The 19,093-nt window shown below is 31.9% G+C and overlaps 3 protein-coding genes across 5 annotated transcripts; 1 reads left to right on the forward strand and 2 right to left on the reverse strand.

Moving 5' to 3' along the window:
• Positions 1-895: 895 nt before the first annotated feature.
• LOC119688816 lies at positions 896-2,160 on the forward strand. Its single transcript, XM_038103481.1, has 2 exons — positions 896-1,608; positions 1,924-2,160. Exons 1-2 carry the CDS (start codon positions 896-898, stop codon positions 2,027-2,029), a joined length of 819 nt encoding a protein of 272 aa, XP_037959409.1. The 3' UTR covers positions 2,030-2,160.
• A 3,741-nt stretch (positions 2,161-5,901) lies between these two features.
• LOC119689495 (microtubule-associated protein RP/EB family member 3-like) lies at positions 5,902-6,948 on the reverse strand. The gene is made up of 2 exons (XM_038104329.1): positions 6,147-6,948; positions 5,902-6,088 (listed from the first exon to the last, which is right to left on the reverse strand). The coding sequence occupies exon 1, from the start codon at positions 6,807-6,809 to the stop codon at positions 6,150-6,152; it is 660 nt and encodes a 219-aa protein (XP_037960257.1). The 5' UTR covers positions 6,810-6,948; the 3' UTR covers positions 5,902-6,088; positions 6,147-6,149.
• A 5,088-nt stretch (positions 6,949-12,036) lies between these two features.
• LOC119689603 (putative cyclin-dependent serine/threonine-protein kinase DDB_G0272797/DDB_G0274007) lies at positions 12,037-18,736 on the reverse strand. 3 transcript variants are annotated; one of them, XM_038104469.1, is made up of 4 exons: positions 18,629-18,736; positions 18,157-18,248; positions 14,419-14,517; positions 12,037-13,907 (listed from the first exon to the last, which is right to left on the reverse strand). In XM_038104469.1, the coding sequence occupies exons 1-4, from the start codon at positions 18,644-18,646 to the stop codon at positions 12,962-12,964; spliced, it is 1,155 nt and encodes a 384-aa protein (XP_037960397.1). In that variant the 5' UTR covers positions 18,647-18,736; the 3' UTR covers positions 12,037-12,961. The 3 variants fall into 3 exon arrangements, with proteins under 3 accessions (XP_037960397.1, XP_037960398.1, XP_037960399.1); XM_038104470.1 differs by lacking the exon at positions 18,629-18,736 and adding an exon at positions 18,320-18,617; XM_038104471.1 differs by lacking the exon at positions 14,419-14,517 and having other exon boundaries at positions 18,629-18,735.
• Between the last annotated feature and the right edge of the window lie 357 nt (positions 18,737-19,093).

Below are 19,093 nucleotides of genomic sequence, written 5' to 3' on the forward strand. Positions count from 1 at the left end.
AGAAAAGTGTTAACGTTACTGCGGTAATAAATTCCGAAGCTAAATATGGACAAAATGAAAGGCATTAGCTCGTCTTGGATAAAATTAAATCGACTGCATGAAATTTCATCTCTAAAAAGTATTTGAAAATAAAAATGAGCGCTTTTCGTAGAACACAAAATGCGCTGCAAAGAAAAGTAGCTGCACCGATTAATAACAAAAACATGTCAGCAGCATAATTTTATCTATAAAACAGAAAATAAATTTGATAATTAAAACTAAAATGAAATAAAGTATTAAACATAATACGAGTATAACAAATGCGAAATTCATAAATTGCACTTAGCAGTGGAGTGCGACGTAACGTTAATTAATCGTCCATGATCAATGAAGATGCTTCAAACATCGGTTTTGCGCACCTAACACTCAGCAGCCAACAACAATGCCAGTAATGCCAGTAATGCCAGCAACAATGCTGGCAATGCTGGCATACCAACAACAAGAGACGGCGTAGAAATATAGATTGCTGGCAGTCGATAGTCTGAAGATTCCTCACAATGCATTTCTCTGCTTGTGAAGCACGCCAATATTTTCCAAACGAGTGATTCTATGCAGGCGCAGACGCAATTTATAAAAGCAAGAAATTAGTCGAGATTTCGCTACAGTTGCATTTAGAATCCATACAGGTGCTAACAGATTCAGCTCGGTGCTTTATAAAGCCAGACTTAACTAAAAATCCAAACGGTTTTGTGTTTAATTGTGTTTAATTTTTGAAAAAAGAAAAAATTTAAGTTTAAAATAGAAAAGATATTAAATCAAATCTCAAATACAAAACCTATTGTTGCTTTTGTACAAAAGTTACGAAAAAAAAAAAATTCAAAACGCGCGGTCAAGTTTCCAGCCGAACACAGACGATATGGAGTATCAAAAAGCATTTCTACTAAAGTTATTTAAGATTTTTACAATCCTTTTATGCTTTGCAACAACAAATGCTGACCATCAACAACAAAGGTTTAGAACAAACACCGCAACAACCACCAGTACAACTAGCACGGCTAGTACACATACGTCCGGTTGGCTGGGCCCCGAACTAACGATTGTACGTCGTGTTTATGACGATTGCTTGGATAAAACCGATTTTATTGCTTGCCTAAAGCAAAAGGCATTGCAGGCACTTTCACGTGCACTCGAACAGGACACTATTAAAATTGTGGATGGGCTTGTATTGGAACGTCAGAATCACACGGAGACACAGAGCATCATCGATGCTATCGCTGACGGTCGTACTTTCCAACGTTTACAGTCACTAGATCGCGCACTACTCACTCAAGCTGATAAGCTTGTGCGTACCCATGCGCTCAAGATTGACATGAGCGTGGGACGTCAAGAAAAAGGAAAAAAGGGTAAGAAAGGAGGTGGGCATGTTAAGTATGTCATAGCTGCTCTACTTACCGCCATGGGTATTGCTGGACCAATCGGATTAAAAGCACTTGCCGCTATTGCTGGTAAAGCATTAGTCATCAGTAAAGTGGCACTCACAATTGCCGGCATTATAGCTCTCAAAAAACTATTTTCGCATGATCACCACGAGGAGACCAGTTTTCAGGTGCATGCTGGAGACCACAACAGGTAAGAGCAATACCAGCGGTTCCTCCACTGTTTAGTTTGAAATTTATTTCCAATTATTTCCAATTTTATAAAAGCAAAAAAAAAGGAATAACAAAATTTTAACACAAAAAGTTCAATTCTTGAAACTATGTGAAATCTTAGGTATGAATCGTATAGTATATCAACTATTATGTTTCATCGAAATAGTAAATAGTAATAATATAATACCTGCTTATTTTATAATAATAAATATATAATAATTACAACTTTAAATATAATTATAAATATGTTTTAGTTTTCTCTGTTCTTATAAAAATTTTATTATATTATTTTTAGACGCAGCACCTATGTTATACGTCCTATGAATAAGGCCAGTTCTGTTCCAGCAGCTGCTGCTAGCGCATCAGTGGATCCATACCGTTATTATTATGAGTACCATTAGTTATATATCTACATACATTCGCGCGGCATTACGGCCGAACGCTTGCAATTTACTTATTGTAAAGAAAGTCCCTTATATATGTATATTTTAAATTTATTTTTGTTTAAAATCAAGAAAATTAAAACAGCTAATAAACCAAAGAACTATACTCTCTATAATATACTAATATTTACGTATCTAATTAATAATCGACTACACTTAAGATTCATAATTGTTAAAGGCTTATAAAAAATTTTTAAAAACAATTTAATAAAAATGCATTAGTTATTATTCACTTTTTTGCCCTTCAAATAAATATAAATAGTTGTTTTCGGTGAGGTTCGGTAAAGTACAGAGAAATTCGGGACTAACAATCCAGAAATTGCAAAAGCAACAGAACATCATCTAAATAATTTTGGAATGATTTTTATATTAAATAATAAAAAATTTTAAAACCTAAATAAACAGAGTGTTTAAAACCTGACCTTAATCCATTGCAACGAAATGAAACTGAAGTCTTACAGCAAATTCAATTCAATGAGTATTTACTGAGTGATGAGAGTAAATAAAAGGAGTTATTTTTAAATAGAAAAGCATACCTCAAGAAGAACAGGAAAATCTCTTCTATATCTATATATGTATGGTAAGTAATATCTTTTAATAAGCACACATTCATACGAAACATAATCCATCATCTTAAGTAAATTTTTTTAATATTAACTTTCGCATTGTGATATTTACAATCTAGTATGAAATATTTATCTTATCCATATATAAAAATGAACTACTTTTGCTTAGAATCAAATATTATATGCTTAATTAAATATCGGTAGAAATCACAGAACAACTGTTCCACATATATTGCATACCCTTAATTAATCGTTAAAAATAAATCAATAGAATTAAAACCTATTTATCAAAATAAATCAAGTTATAATGAACCTATTTACGGCCGTTAATAGTTGGGATAGGGATAGCTTACGATGCTCTAGGGTTGTTAGAAGAATATTTCTTTGTAATCCTGAATCTTCTCGTAATATAATTTTTAACCACGTATTATTTTTGATTTATTTTCTTTATTATTTTTTAGTTTAATTTCTTTATCTTTACAATATATATTTTTAAGGTATATAGTTTTAATACTTATTAACTACGAAAATTAACTACAATAATATTATAAATAATATAATTCCTGAAATAGGAAAACGATTAGTATATTCGAAAGGGTATCCAACGTTACCGACTGGGCTACGCTGGTAGTTTGGGGATCAAAGTTACCGACTGGGCTACGTTGCTAAGAATCAACGTAACCGACTGGACTACGCTAGCAGGTTAAGAATCAACGTTACCGACTGGGCTACGTTGCTACGAATCAGCGTTACCGACTGGGCTATACTGGTAGGTTGGGGATTGCTAGTTCTATGAGTTCAAAAAATGATGAATTTTAAATTGAAAGAAAGTGACAATTTTAAGCCAAATCTAACATAATTTGTTTTTACGTTAGCCACAGTTAATTCCAGTCTAAACAATCAAAAAACAATTCACAACTATATAGAAACCATTTTCATTTCAAGGACCAACAAAAATTGATGATATAAAATGATTATAACCGCTAAAGACTAAGAAGAATGGAAGTGATTTCATCCAACAATAACCAACTATAAGTGTGTAAGTTAAAATTTTAAAAGGATAATCAAATCAAAATAGCAAATCAAAAGGAAAAACATGATCTTAATCATTATAAAACATTCAATTTACAACGATTCTCTCAGCTACTTCTTAACTGAAAACTCCTGCACCAGGTCCCACAAGCTCCAACTCTTCATTTAAAGAAATTCGTCAAATGTCTCTATAATACGGTCTTTAAACTTCCGCTGGAGAGCGTAATATGCTAATACCGTCGTTTTACCGTCAGCTTCAAAATCTCTCTAACTTTGTGTTGTAAATTTTAGTTATTTTCCAAACCACGCTGTCGGAGGGCATCTATGTTTCAATTCATATAAACCTTATTTTGTACTGTCTAGTAAATGCACAAACCCATTTCCATAATCCTTTTACTTATTCAAGCGCTCTCTGCAGTTATTTTTTATAAGCTGGATCGTGTATGGCGCCAGGGTACATTTTTAGCTGTGTTCAGAACCTAAATGTAAATGTCATCTAGTGATTGCTGGGACATCTGACGTTATATTAGAAAAATGGTATTTTGTGCCAAACTGTACACAAATATTTAGTCGCATCTCAAACCTTAAGCTTAATAATAATTCACCGTCCTCTGGTTTTCACTTCATTTGCAAAAGCTTAGTACAATTCTAAACCAAAAGTTCGGTTGCCATACTGACATCTGTATATCAATATCTGCTTTGAAATATTTTATTGTCCCACAAAAAAAACTTCATAAGTAAATCACCTGGTTGGTTGCAGTAGCAGGCCGTTAGATAACTTCAACCTAGATAACTACCTCAATTAGCGATTTTTCGCCGTTTTGCTACCACATTCCTCGCAAGAACCCTAATATAGAAGAGTAGAGACTAAATCCATCCCGCCGAATTTAGGTAATTTAATAGGCCTTTCATCTTCATCGTTGAGTAGTCTGATAAACTATCACGTAAGTATTTTCCTAAGAACTTATATCTTCTGGACGCTAAAGCCGGGTATTCACAATGAAAATGTATTATTGTTTCTTTCTCCTGCGGGTTTCCAACTGTTTGCTATTGGTTATTTATTTAAAACAGGTCCAATTTATTAAAAATCTGGCATAACGTTGCGTTACAATAATAATACCACGTATAAAGCGTTATAACATCCAATATATTGAAATAAATTAATGTACTCAGTGACTCAAGCCCTATAGGTGATCAAAAACAAGTATATATATATATATATATTTTAAATATCAATTTCTTACTCAAGCTATCACTTTAAGCCATTGACTACGGCTTCTGGATAGTAATATTTCGTTTTCCTGATCACACCGATATGACAATGGATTTGAGTAGAATATTCTTAAAGAACATTAATATATCGATACAGCTTACTTGTCGTATGGAAATATGCCAAAAGGAATATCTGCTAGTTGTCGGTGATTTTCATGCCAAAATTTTCGGTTTCATAGCCAATTATCTCCAAATTTAAGATTTACACAAACATAGTTCTATTCGTTGCCAAATAGAAATTCGCGAAAAATTGAAATCGTTTTAGAAGAGTAAACATCTATTTTCCTGTTTTGGTTCAGTCAAATATATGAAATACATTGATATGCGAAAAAGACTTGGAAAGGGTCTGCATTAAAATTTCTTAAATTATTGCATATCAAAAATTTGGAAATTGGTCACAGGCTATTACCGCCAGATGAAACAGTTTTTTGTAGTGCAAACCTCACATAAACAGTTGTAATGTTTTAATTTATTCCTATTATTAAATACATAATAGACCAGATATTACGATTTTGGTAGCATTTCGACATTCCGGGATTCCGATTTATGATTCCATTTTTGTAAAATCTGTTTTTCTGAACAACTTTCCAGATTACATTAAATGTCTACATATCTCAGATATCAGCTTTAAAGTCGTATATTAAGAATTAGTAGGCGCACCAGATGATATCTTGTTATCAGTTGTTTGTGTAATTGTGCAACGCATATAGAGCTTATATATGTGAATATAAAACGTATAGTCGTAAGCACTGTGGGACTTCTAAATATACAAGAGAATATAAATATAATGAATATGAAAGATAATTGTTTGGATATAGTTATTGCAAGAAAAATTTATAAACAGTTGATAGAACTATGTTAGATGCTTTAGACACGACTGAAATCTTTAAAATATGTACCTTAAACTTTAAATTGTATCTAAAACAGACATATTTCTATGAAAATAAAAATAGGTATATATATATGTTGTGGAATTTATTGGATCTGATATTGGTTAGCATTATCAATGATTAGTTTCGGGTTTCGGTTTCTTCCAGCCTCATCTTCTTGCATTCCTCGTAGCTTCCCTCATGGTGTACGCAATTTGATTGTACACTAAAATGAACACACGTCAAAGCGCCATCCTTCATTCACACGTCACACCATGCTAAACAAATACAAGAGTATATATATTTTATTTTAAATAAATTTAATATTTTTCATACATTTTACTCCGTTTTTTTTGATGATTTTTTTGCGTCCTCCTTAGGAGTTGCTTTGCCCTTCTTTGCTTTGATGACCTGCATAACCTTAATGGCAAACTCATCATTCTCATAACCCTTACAAAGTTCCTTGATTTGTTTCAATTTTTGAGTGAACTTGTTTTTTTCGACTGTCGTTATCAATCGATTGGTACGAATGCGATCAAAATTAGCAATTACTATCTGTAGTTTGTCAATTGGAGTGCGATAGCCAATGGTTTTATGGAATCTTTCCGTTTTCGGATTGTACGGTAATCCTGTCCTCCGCTGGTAATTGCTATCGTAGTACTTTCTGAACCAAATCAGCATTTTTAGATTTGGCATGAACTGATAACGTATAACTCTCGTTATGTTAATGGATTTATTGACCTTTAAGCTGTTGAGAGACTGTTGTAGTAACAAATAATTGCTCATGAAATCACACTCTTGATTTGTGTAGAATATCACTTTTCTCAAGTTGATGGATGACGGGTGTAAACGATGTAGAAGTTGACAGAAAACTGCTCCTGTACACAAATCCTCAACATTGTTAACTTTCGCGTCAACCTTACCATTTATCCAGGTTAAATATTCATTAGACAGATTAGCTGCGGTTGGTGCGAGGGGAAATAGAGAAAATTTGGCCATTTTCTACAAACAGACAAAAAGTTTGAAGTTTACCGAACTATATGAAAAAGTACTTAAAAAAGCTAAAAGAAAAACTGAAATTTTTGATGGCCAAAATCTGCGGATCCAAAGTTTACATTTAATTTTTACGTAACAAATATAAATCTATAACTTATTTCAAAAAATTTTACATATCATATTACTATATAGATTTTTAAAAAAGAAATGATAATGTGATGAAAATAAAATTTTTTTGAATATAGCAAATATTATTTATTGACACAAGTACATTCAGAGTTGTCAATGTTTAACAATTGATATATTTGACAGTTTTATGGTAATTTGTGACGTGTGCGAGTTAGGCTAAGTTGATTCTAATCCAAATAAGAATTTTTTGGAATTCTTTGCACTGCACACATTTAGCCATTTATCAACACGTATCGACACATCACTACATTATCGGCACAACCTAGAATTTCCCTCATTTAGAACACAACTTAGCCTAACTCGCACAGGTCCTTAGAAAAGTTCATAAGCACGATGTCATACAATTATAGACAGTAAATTGTCAAATGGTTGCTGCACTTTTATGCTCCTTTTAGGTCATGATTCATGACCATTAAGTCATGTTATGTCGTGGGCCAAATCACAATTGTCTATTTCGTACTTTAGTACCACTTTAGTGCTTTTAATTTTTGCCCAAATTGAAAAGGTAATTATTTTTGTGTGAATATGTAAGCATAGAGCTCTGGGTTCATGTTATGTAGACAGTTATGGTTACACCAAATAAAGAGGTTTTTTCGAACAGTAGTGAACTATAACAACAAAAATTCATTTTATATTATTTTAATTAATTAAATTTTTGGCTGACCATACAGCTGTTTCAAGTATTGTCAAATACCAAATACCCATCATCAGTGGTCTTGGAAATAATTCTTATATTTAATTATTCGTAAATAATTTTTTGAAACTGCAAGTACCAGGAATCGAACTCGTGGCCCTGCCAAAGTCGAAGCTCATAGTCAACGCACCTTAACTAACTGGCCCAAAGCCGTATTTGACTTATATGTTAGCACATTTTTCTAAAGTTTTGTTACCAATTAGTTTTGTGACTTAATGATCATGACCTAACAGAACGTATAAATGCCGTAACCCTTCATCATTTGACTATCTGCATAATATAACCATTAGCTTTTATAATACTTTCACAATTTCTCTCTAAAGCTTTATGGTCATCGAAAAAATTTGACTCAACGTAGTCAATTTTTTCTACTTTGAGAATCTTCTATTTTCTATCAGAAATAGAAACTCTGCAAACGGGTATAAAAAATATTAATAAAATAAAAATTCATACTTTTTGATTTACTCTAAAAAAAACTGCGATTAAGAGAAATGCATATTCTTTTTCTTTTTTCAAAAAATTATATATTATTGAAAAAAAATCGTATGTGAAAGTGAACTCAAAATTCTTAAGCGATCTTTGACCGACCTAGGATCTCCAGCTTTAGTACAATTGTTATGCAAAATATCCATAAAAATGGTTGAAGTAAGAATACTACAAGAAAATTTCTATAAATCTTCAAAATCTTTTCTGTCTGGGCTTCTTAAGTATTAGGTTCAGACTGTCATTTCAGTATAATCGCTAATGTGCACACATCTTTTCCTCAAGAGCAATGTATATATAATATCCATTAAAACACAGATATCGATTATCTGTTTTCATATAAAAAAACAAAAATTATTATGACGAGACCAATTATACTGAACTTAGTGTTATAGTATAAAGTACATAGTTACTTCATTTGTAACTTCCACTGATTTTAAAATAATACATATATATGTATATGAATATTCTATGTTTACTGATAAACATGTACATGTGCATAGGTATATTAAAATAAACTTTATTATATAGTTTTTTCAGACGTTTTGAAATCTCTTATAAATATTCTTGAAATATAGTAGAACTGCTCATGTTTTAGGAACAACCTTAGACTTGGGAATATATTTATTTGGTAATTTTTTAAAACTAATTTCATGACCAGCCAACACACTGACAGACGGTCACTATATGTTAATCTTGTCTTATCACTTCTCATGTCTCTACTGCTTGTTTTACTAGTCCATGCTCTCTGGTTCAGATAAATTGAACTGTTCTAAAGAAAATATACATTTTGATTAATCATATCTTCCTAATATTAAATTTGAAATATTGCAGTATCAATAAGATTTTAGGAGGCTGTATATGTACTATATACTACATTTTCTTGGTGATAACATTTCATATGAAATTTACTACTAATTCACTCAATATTTTGATGATTAAACCTTAATTTCTCTACCATACGCTCATGCTTTCTGGCTTAGATAAAACTAGTCCGCTAAATATTAAGCCCCTCTGCTCATATCTCTCTCCCTTGATCACTGAAATGAAGTTTCCACATTGCTGTAGAAATCTTCCTCACTCATTCCTAATAGGTCTAGTCCGCTAGATATTAAACTCCTCTGCTCATATTTCTCTCCCTTGATTACTGAAATGAAGTTTCCACATTGCTGCAGAAATCTTCTCCACTCATTCCTAAGAGGTCTTCTAATGGATTTAAGTTTCACGTTGTTGCTTTCGATGCTTTCCACCTACTCTGCTCAACTGCGCAGGATTGAACTCCAGTCCCTTGCAGTTTTATTCTGTTCAATTGAATTACAATTGTTGTTATTGTTCCAACCCATATTGATCTATATAGCAAAATAAAAAGTATGAACGGTATAAAAGGTATGAACGATGGGATAGGTAGGTCTTACTTAAAACCAGCCTGGGATAAACAAACAAACCTGGTCACTTACTAATTGTAATAACCAAGAATCAATAAAGCTCAAATTAATGTTCTTATTGGCACATAAGATAGATGGGCGAACTCATGAGAAATAAATCTACAATTAAAACATACATTGATGTGATTATTTAGCAAGTAGTTATACCCTATCCTCAATTAGGCTAGGACACTGTTTTGAAGTATTTTTTTTTCTAATAGAAATAAAAGACGGTGACCTGTTGAAAACTTTGTTGCTGTGCAACCGTGTTCTTAAAAAGGAGCCAGCATCTATATGGAGGGTTGTTTGCGCACAGTTATACTCAACCACATTGATGTTAACTCCATTACAACAGGTACCGACGTATTATTGAAATGGGATCGACAAATGCATCGCATAGGGAGGGTGAAAGACATCGTGATATTGCCTTTAGAATGCACACCTCTATGGCAGGCAAGTAAATATATACTCAGAGAGCATTTGTAGTTGGGCTACAATTTCGGGATCGGGTCAGCTACTGTAGGGAACGAATATAATTTAGTCTATTGTTCGATATTATTGTACAAATTGCACTTATGCAACAATTATCTAAATGTTACACTTTTGATACACTTTTGATAATAAGAGTAAGATAAGATTTGTCCAAAAAAATTTTATTTTTATTATAGTCCCATCGGCGACATTCATTGAGGTGTTTATAGTTTCGTCCAAACGATATATAATAAAAGTCTCGCCTTACAGGATTAGATATTTGTTTCAAATACATTTAGATCAGCAATATAACAAATAAGAACAATAATCAATTTATAAATCTAAATAAACAAAGTTATAAATACAAATACTAATACAAATAAAAATTTAATAACAATAATAAGAAATTACCGATAGAATTACATTTAAAGTTTTATTCAATTAAATTTTACATTTTTTTCATTTGTACAGAGTTCCACACTCGCATCGCTTTAGGAAGCTTACACTATATTTTAAAATGTTAGCTATACAATATTTAAATTGTTCGTTAAAACAATAAGTGCAATTTTCTTAATATAAATAATTAAATAACTTATATAATGATTTAAGCACCACAATTCTATGTGATTAAAATTCAGGTTTAAAAATAGAATGCATAATCCATAACTAAAAAAATTACTTACAATCACTTTATAAACATATATTACCTTCAGAACAGGGCTTTGCGAAGAATCCATTAAAACATATAGACTTTATTTACATTTAGAATATTTATTATAAGCATTCTTGTCTACAACAAAAGAACAACTCACTCCACCCTTTTCAGCTTTTCACCAAAAGAGCAACAAACTTATTTATTTGAGTTTTGAATAAATGCGAACTTTGCAAAATAATATATAAATTTGGTTTAATAAATCTCTAAGATCTCTTTCAAAAAATAATAATCAATAATAATTAATAATAATTAATTTTTTTTTATTTTTTTTGAGTTTTCGTAACCATCTTAAGATAGTTTTATGCGTTCACACTAGAGTTTTGTATGTAATCTTAGCTGTAAATTTTTGACAGCTATGTTAAGATCATAAACAAAACTCTCGTGTAAATCCAATATAACCATCTTATTAAGATAGTTACGAAAATTTGAATAGAATAAAAAGGTTAATTTTTGCAAATCAAAAATTAAGAACAAAAACCGATATTATACCGAAGACAAACATAGAACTGAACCAACATATATTTTTTTTAATTGAATTGGAACAAAAACAAAGTTCGGATTGCTCGTCCTTGTAACCGTCCTTGGAACCGTAACAGTTATCATCAGTTATCATTAAAAAAATAAAAATCAACTTATAACTGTTATCATTTGCATTTAAAAATAAAAGTTAAAAAATAATAATTAAATTTCCTTATATTATACTCATCAAAAATAATTATTATCTTGTGCTTTTTATTTTTTCATGCAGAAATAACACTTACATTCTGCTTTTTATTTTAAAATGCACAAATTATTGTTATTTTTGTCTTATAAATATAAAAATCAAAAATAACTCTTATTTTTCAAAATAAAATATAACAACTCACACTGGAGTGAAAAATATTTTTAAAAACAAAAATATAAAATGCATTTTTCATACAAGGTAGTTGTTTTTGTAATCTCATATAAAATGTATTAAAGACACGCCGTGTGAGTAATATTTTATTTTCAAAAATAGGAGTTATTTTTGATTTTTATATTTATAAGGCAAAAGCAGAATGTAAGAGTTATTTTTGATAAATATAATATAAAGCAAATTTAATTAGTATTTTTTGAGTTTTATTTTAAAACCCACTCATATATATAAAGCATGCATAATATTAAAGATAAAAGTTGTTAGAATGATAATTATATACTTAAATATGAGTTTAGACAACTTTTTGTTGTTGTTTTTCTTTTTTTAAACATTTTTAAAATAACTGTTTTTTTTGATCCCTGATTATTATAATTACAATCAAATCTTTAATTTTTCAGTTAATAAAACTGCTTCTTAGATTATCTTATGTTTTGATTATTTTACTAACTGCTGAAATGGATAACATCGGGAGTGCGAGCGTGTGATTTACGAAAATAAAATACACAGCGATTTAAGAGTGAAATACACAGTAATTTGAAAATCGAATCGTAAAGAAACATTAAAACATATTCTGAAGGCACAAGAAATGAGAGTGACCGAAGCAAAATGTTACCATAATTTCATTAACTCTGCATCTACACTGGTGGCTTGTTTTTTGGCAAGAGATTTTTGCATACACCTTCATTTTTTTTCACTAGCATTAAGACAGTTCTTGTAATATATATTCTCTTTTGAAGGTAAAAATCTTGCCAAATTCTAGCCAGTCTAGACGCTGAGTAAGAAAGGCACTCAAATGCAGTGCTTCTGTGCAGAATGCTATCTTTAATTGCTTTCACTCAAATAAAGGACATGACCAAGAGTGTTTGTAAATCCCGCAAGCAACGCACGCAGCGCTATTATCTCTTCAGACAGCAAGTGGACCGGTTAAAATAGAAGCTAATTTTAATTTGTTGCATGCATTATTTATTATTAATTTTTCTTTATTCATTGGGAACTAACCTTAGGGAAGTGTTTGTGTGTGTTTTGTAGTTGTTATTGTTGCCGAGCCCATGAAGAACTTAAATTCTTAAATTCTTAAATTAATACATAATAATGTCGATTATGTAGTAGTGAATTACAGTTCCATTGATTAACATAACTAAGAAACTAAGTGTTCATTTTTTTTTAGGTTTTTGAATTGAAAAAATAAAAATCATCGTCTTCGACCGTTTCATTGCCATTCCCGGTTTCGTGCTCATTAACTACGGTGTGATCTGATGTCGATACAATGGAATGTACTAGATTTCATCCAGTCACCTCTTCGCCCAATAAATCCAACTTGACGACATCCTCTGGTAAACACTCAACATCCACTTCGGATTCTTGCGTATTGATGCGGTTCAATGTCATCATAACATCAGGTGTGGAAGTAGTGGCGCGGTGTGTTGAATTTGCAGTTTGTAGAACAGCAGCTTGTACAGCTGCGTGCGCTGCAGCTGCTGCAGCTGAGGTAGACGGCACAACCTTAGTACTACCAACAACAAGACTTTGATGATGAGCTGTTGAATGTTGTGTAGACGTCGGCATCGGAGCCTGATGTGCCTGAATGATAACATTATTGCCGATTGTTGCAATATGCGATGAGGTAGTCGATGCAGTGCCAGTTATTGCCCCCGTTGCATTGGAGGCATTTGCTGCTGCTGCAGCGGCTAACAATTGTTTCTGTTGTTGCATTTGCTGAAATTGTGCCAAAGTCAGTGTTGTCGTTTGGGGTTGAGTGTGTATGATTTGCTGCAATTGCTGCGGTTGCAAGTGAACAATCTGAGGTTGAGTTTGGTGAGAAGTGGAATTGGAATTCGTTGCAGCTTGTATTATGATTTGTTTGGGTGTCGTTTGTAGGGATGTTGTCGATGAATGCTGCTGCAATTGTTGAACAGGTATTATGTGCTGCTGAATTTGGACAGTGGGTTGTGGATGTTGAGTTACTTGTGTGGAATTCTGTTGGTGTTGATGATGATGATGCTGATTTTGTTGGTGGTGTTGGTGTTGTTGTTGTTGCTGCTGCTGCTGTTGTTGCAATTGTTGTTGCTGTTGTATTGCATTTAATTGCTGCTTAATGCTTTGCGGTTGATGATGTTGAACATGTTGTATTGTTTGTTGTACATGCTGTAATTGCTGGGATGGCACCTGTTTTGCTGGTATACCAGCGTCTTCAAACGCCTTCTTTTTTAAGGCTTGTCGTATTTGTGAACTGAAATAAATAATAAAAGTAAATGTATTGTTTGTTTTAAAATTATTGATATGTTTTGTCCTCTCGCTATAACCTTTGCTTAAGCGGGTATTACACATGATTCCTGGTGGTTTACTTGGCGCGTTAAAATACAAAATTTATGCCAAGTCTCATGTGTAATAGCAAAATTTACAGGAATTACAAGCGCAGCGATAGAAATCGAAATATATTGATTTTTCGTCTGTCTTGCTCGTTTTTTTTCGTATACAAACGGATTTTTGTCGGCTTCAATGTAAATTTCATTATGTTTTAAGCCATGAATGCGAAAACATCATTTCAATGCGCGCATAATACTATTTTTTGTAGTAGTATTTGCTGAAGAGGGTTCAAAATGTCGGCAGTGAACGATGTGTAATAGCAAGCGACGTCGCTCCAAGACATCGCACCAAGAATGATGTGTAATACCCGCTTTATAAAAGATATTGCAAAAGGGCACTTCAAACTTAATTTCTCATATTAATTGGACACTTACACTGTACGATTTTTTATGCACAAACTTATTTTATTAAGATCATCAGAAAATCGCATTATTGACGCATGCAACATATCAATTTCTTCATCAGTCCATTTGCTGTATTTATTTCGTTACGTATATTTGCAGTATTGTTAGAAGAGTCATAGCGAGAGTACAAAAATTAGAAAAAAAAAAGATATATCTTATTAACTTTTAATTGTTTATGGCAGAAAGCATAGTCCAAGATAGTATTTATTAACACCAACTGTTATTATTCTTAACGATTCAATATTTTAACTGAGGTATTAACTGAAGGCAAAATCTGTATATTTATTTATTGTGCTCAAACCTCTATTTTCTCAACCAAACTGGAGCTTTGTCACTGTCTTGCCCTCATAACCAAATCATGATTACAAATCCACGCCCTCAGCATATTGTACAATGACAATACCCGGACACACATAAATACAACGACATACATAAATAAGTAAACTACGGGGTCAGTTTTTCAATCTTCATCAAATCAATGGTTATTTCTTAACCACTTGTTTAGAATCTGCGGTTACCTATTACCTATTTGCATTCAGTTACCATTTTCATTGTAATTATTAGTAATGTCAATAATAATCATTGTTATCAAGTATATATAAATAAATAGGCTATGGGCCGAATTTTCACTTTTGGTTAAATCAATGGTTATGTTACCATAGAGTTTTCTTAACCACTTCTTTAGAATCTGTGGTTACTTTTGTGTGCATACATTCATCCATTTCATTGAAGCGAGCGACTGTCAAAGCGAACTAAGTAACATCAAACCTATTCAGAAGTGAAACTAGCACAAATAAGGTTGTATTATATACATTTTTTAACGTATATAGTAAGAACATAAGTTAAGTAATATATATACTTAAGCTAATAACTGACCTATTGTAACAGCATTTACATTAGAACTTTCTTTCTGAGAGAATGTTAGCAAAAAGCATACTTACTGTCTACACTTCTTCTTTGTCATCACAGCTGGAACCAAAGCGTGGAGCTGTTGCATTTAACATTCTGATATGAATTTTTATTGGACAGAGTCTCATAACTATAACCGAGGCATACAGATGACACCCGAGTGTTAATGGTACAATATCCAGTATTAAAACTACAGCATCATTCAGTTAGTACATAATGCACCATTCTTATTTTTTATATTTGTCATTTTGAGCGCTTCCCACCAAATTACAATATCCGTAATACCAGAGAATCATTCAGGCTATGAAGTAGGTCGACCTTTAAATTTAAGGAGTCATATACTAATTTTTACCAGTCCTTTTTGAAATGCTTAACAGGAAAGATAAAATGCTGATAGTTCTAAAATCTTTTACGTTGGTATGTGAGGATTTTTTTATTTCTAGAACTAATATGACTATGCTTGATTTCATTTGATTTCCTTTACAGCGATTCTATAATAGAATATGGGTGCAAATTTTTCTTAAATTGAATAGAGAAAATATTGCCAATTCCTGGAGATATCATGGGTTTAGAATTGATTACTAAAATTGTCTTATTTTTCAAGTTTACCAAATTCAAAGCTCCGCTTCGATGTTATATTAGTATTTATTAAAATAAAAAATAAGTTTTCACAGGCTTCTTTAGAAAGGTGGTACACGAATATTCTAAGAAAATAAAAAGCTGTATTGCTTCGAACTTAACGAGTAGCTCCACGACGTAGACTCCGTTGTGCTTGGAAGACTGATGAACCAGTACATAAAGCGTAAGTTCAAGCATGACTTACTACAACGATTAATATGCATTTATAATACGTCGCCACGCCCTACTTTGTTCAAATAACTGATAGAAGAAAAACTAATACCTAGAGTGAAAATAACCTGATCTCTTGTAATATAATGTACCTAACAAAAAGAATTCATTTAAATTTGCATTAAATTTCTAGCTAAATTTACTCGATAAAATAGTTTCCAAGAATGAATGCCGAAGCTATTCTATGGACGCGTAAATGTTCAAATTGGAAAGGTATTTCTATTCTACCATTAATAACCAAAATCCTGCACAATATTATATTAAATCGTATTATGGATACCCTAGATGAAATAATATCAAAAAAACAAGCTGGATTCCGCCGTAACCCTTCGTATATTGATCACATTGACACCATGAGGATTATTATCGAACAATCTGCTGAGTTTAATGCTCCGCTCTATATGACTTTCATTGATTATGAAAAAGCTTTTGATGCTCTTAAAAGGAATACTATTTGGGTGACTCTGGAAGCATATAGGACTCCTCTCTTGAGAGGCATAATAAGAAATTCGTATAAAGATGCTACAAATAAAGTTTAATATGCGGGCCAACTATGTGAGCGTTTCCCAATAATATCAGAGTTTAAAGAAGTTTGTGCTCTCTCCCCACTGCTGTTCATAACGACACTAGTTTATAATCTTTATCGAGGCTGTTCACGTATTTAACGAATAAGGTATACAACTTAAATTATATGAAACGCTAAACCACTTGACTTACGCCGATGATGTTATATTACTTTCTTCCAATCACAGTGAAATGCAAAGCATGCTTACCTGACTAATGAGCGTCTCTTTGAAAGCTGATCTTAAATTTAATACGTCAAAATCATAAGCTATGCGTGTCTGCAGTTAAAATTTATCTGCCTTTAAAGTTTATGATTGTGATATTGATGTCGACGATTTTGGGTACCTGAGAAGCTTACCCGCGAGGCTGGCACTCTCTTAGAAATATCTAAACATCTTCAAAAGCAAAGCGTGCCTTTGCCTCATTAGCTAGAGTTTGGAAAGCCGCTAACATCGCTCTAACTCTACTAAAGTGGAAATGTTCAACGCTCGTGTAAAAACTGTCTTGTTGTATACCTGTGACACATGGCATATAACAAACAACGCCATTAACAAAATGCAATTATTTTTAAATCAATGTTTACGGTGCATTTTACATATTTTCTGGCCACATATCATCACTAATGCCAGACGCTCGGAGATTACCAAGCAAATTGATATACTAAATAATATCAAAAAGAGAAAATATGGTTGACTCAGTCATACCCTAAGAAAGGATACCCGCGCAGTATAGTTCGCTCATCATAAGAATGGAACCCGATTAAATCAAGAGGAGAACGTTCAAAGACAACATGGAGGCGAACAGTATTCGCCGAAACATCGAAATCGTTCAACGAGCTTAGATACATGGCACGGAGTAGAGAAAACTGGAAACTTTTTGTAGGTAGACTAACTTCTTAAATATAAAATCAATTTACAATTGTATATAATCTTGGAACATGTCATAATATTATTAATTCTATGGAAATATAACACCATTTAATTTCTGACTCATTGAAATATCGAGAATTAGTTTATTTTTTACATACGCTAAGTAAACAGATGTGGATGATACCTTGATAAAATAATTATAATTATTTTTGTTATTTAAAACAAAAGCTGTTTTTTTCTCGGAAATAGCAAAAAAAATCGTAAAAAGTCACGTATTAACAATATATTCCACGTGACTTGGAATGATGATAGAAACGAATTTAAAATAGATTGATAAGAAGTCTTCTCATAAACTATATTGGTTGTTAATTGATTGGGCTATAAAAATATTATATTATTATTAATATAAACTAACCGAATACGTAGTTTGAAAGTATATAAATAATTTTAATAGTATTTCAAATCTGTAGTTATGCCACTAGAATTATTTTGAATTTTAACGTATAATTTTTCTTACCCAGTTGGTGCGTCCGCGTTTGGATGCAACTGCATTGTTAAATCTCCCAACCGACTGAAAGCTTGTCCAGCAGCGGTGAAAATTTCACCAACCTAAAATTGAAAATTTATTTATCTTTACTTATATTTAAAGATTATATATGAATATTTCTTTATGACAATACTTTGATATTTGCTACCATATTATTCTGGAATTATAGACTTCTGGAACTTCTAGACTTTTCAGTAATTTATATATTGTGGCGGTGAACAGTCTAAATCTGTATTTGTTTACTTTTTAAAAAATTCATAATAAAAAAACACTGAAAGCGGTTTGCGTTGGATTTTTCCCCACTCCTCACTTCAATAGACCGTAAACGAAACGGCGACTGCTCTGCAGGAAGCCAATGACAATCGTAATTTTCGCGCAAAAACGCCAATTATTTATTTATCCCAAAAATACAAAATTTTCTTTGTCAGACTTTTTCACTTACTTTTGTTGCTGAATTCATACTGTCCGTACTGAATTTACTAATATTAATAGTAAACTATTTGCTCAAAAAACTTGCACAGTTGTCAAAAAACAAAAAATGAGAAATTGACATTTGACTTTTCCGATGTTTGGGATTTTGTGGGATTTTTTTGTGCGGAATAATTACCCAGAGAAATTATACTGTCAGAAATGCTTAAAGCGACATCTGTAGGTGAAATATAATTACGTTACGTAATGAATTTATTGATTTTTTTGTAAATAAATATGAAACCTCTTTTTTATTTTTATTTAATATGCTAAACTAATGCTAAACTGCTGAGCTGTTAAAATGTTAAGTGTGTGCTAAAGAATTTGTATAAAATATCAATATGTTACCTTATAACATTATTGACATGTAGTAACACATGCTAATTTGTTAAATAGTTAGAAAATTTGCAATTAAAATTAACGAATGAGATCTTATCAG

Source organism: Teleopsis dalmanni, chromosome X (assembly GCF_002237135.1).
Source record: "Teleopsis dalmanni isolate 2A chromosome X, ASM223713v2, whole genome shotgun sequence".
In the NCBI taxonomy this organism is placed as follows: domain Eukaryota; kingdom Metazoa; phylum Arthropoda; class Insecta; order Diptera; family Diopsidae; genus Teleopsis; species Teleopsis dalmanni.

Excerpts from the sequence above, each read along its gene's own strand:
- LOC119688816 (XM_038103481.1), top strand. The coding sequence starts at position 896 with ATGGAGTATCAAAAAGCATTTCTACTAAAGTTATTTAAGATTTTTACA. Across the intron at positions 1,609-1,923 it reads CATGCTGGAGACCACAACAG|ACGCAGCACCTATGTTATAC; the intron begins GTAAGAGCAATA and ends TATTATTTTTAG.
- LOC119689495 (XM_038104329.1), bottom strand. The coding sequence starts at position 6,809 with ATGGCCAAATTTTCTCTATTTCCCCTCGCACCAACCGCAGCTAATCTG.
- LOC119689603 (XM_038104469.1), bottom strand. Across the intron at positions 14,518-18,156 it reads AACGCGGACGCACCAACTGG|CAAATGGACTGATGAAGAAA; the intron begins GTAAGAAAAATT and ends AAATAAATACAG. Across the intron at positions 13,908-14,418 it reads TGCATAAAAAATCGTACAGT|TTCACAAATACGACAAGCCT; the intron begins GTAAGTGTCCAA and ends TATTTATTTCAG.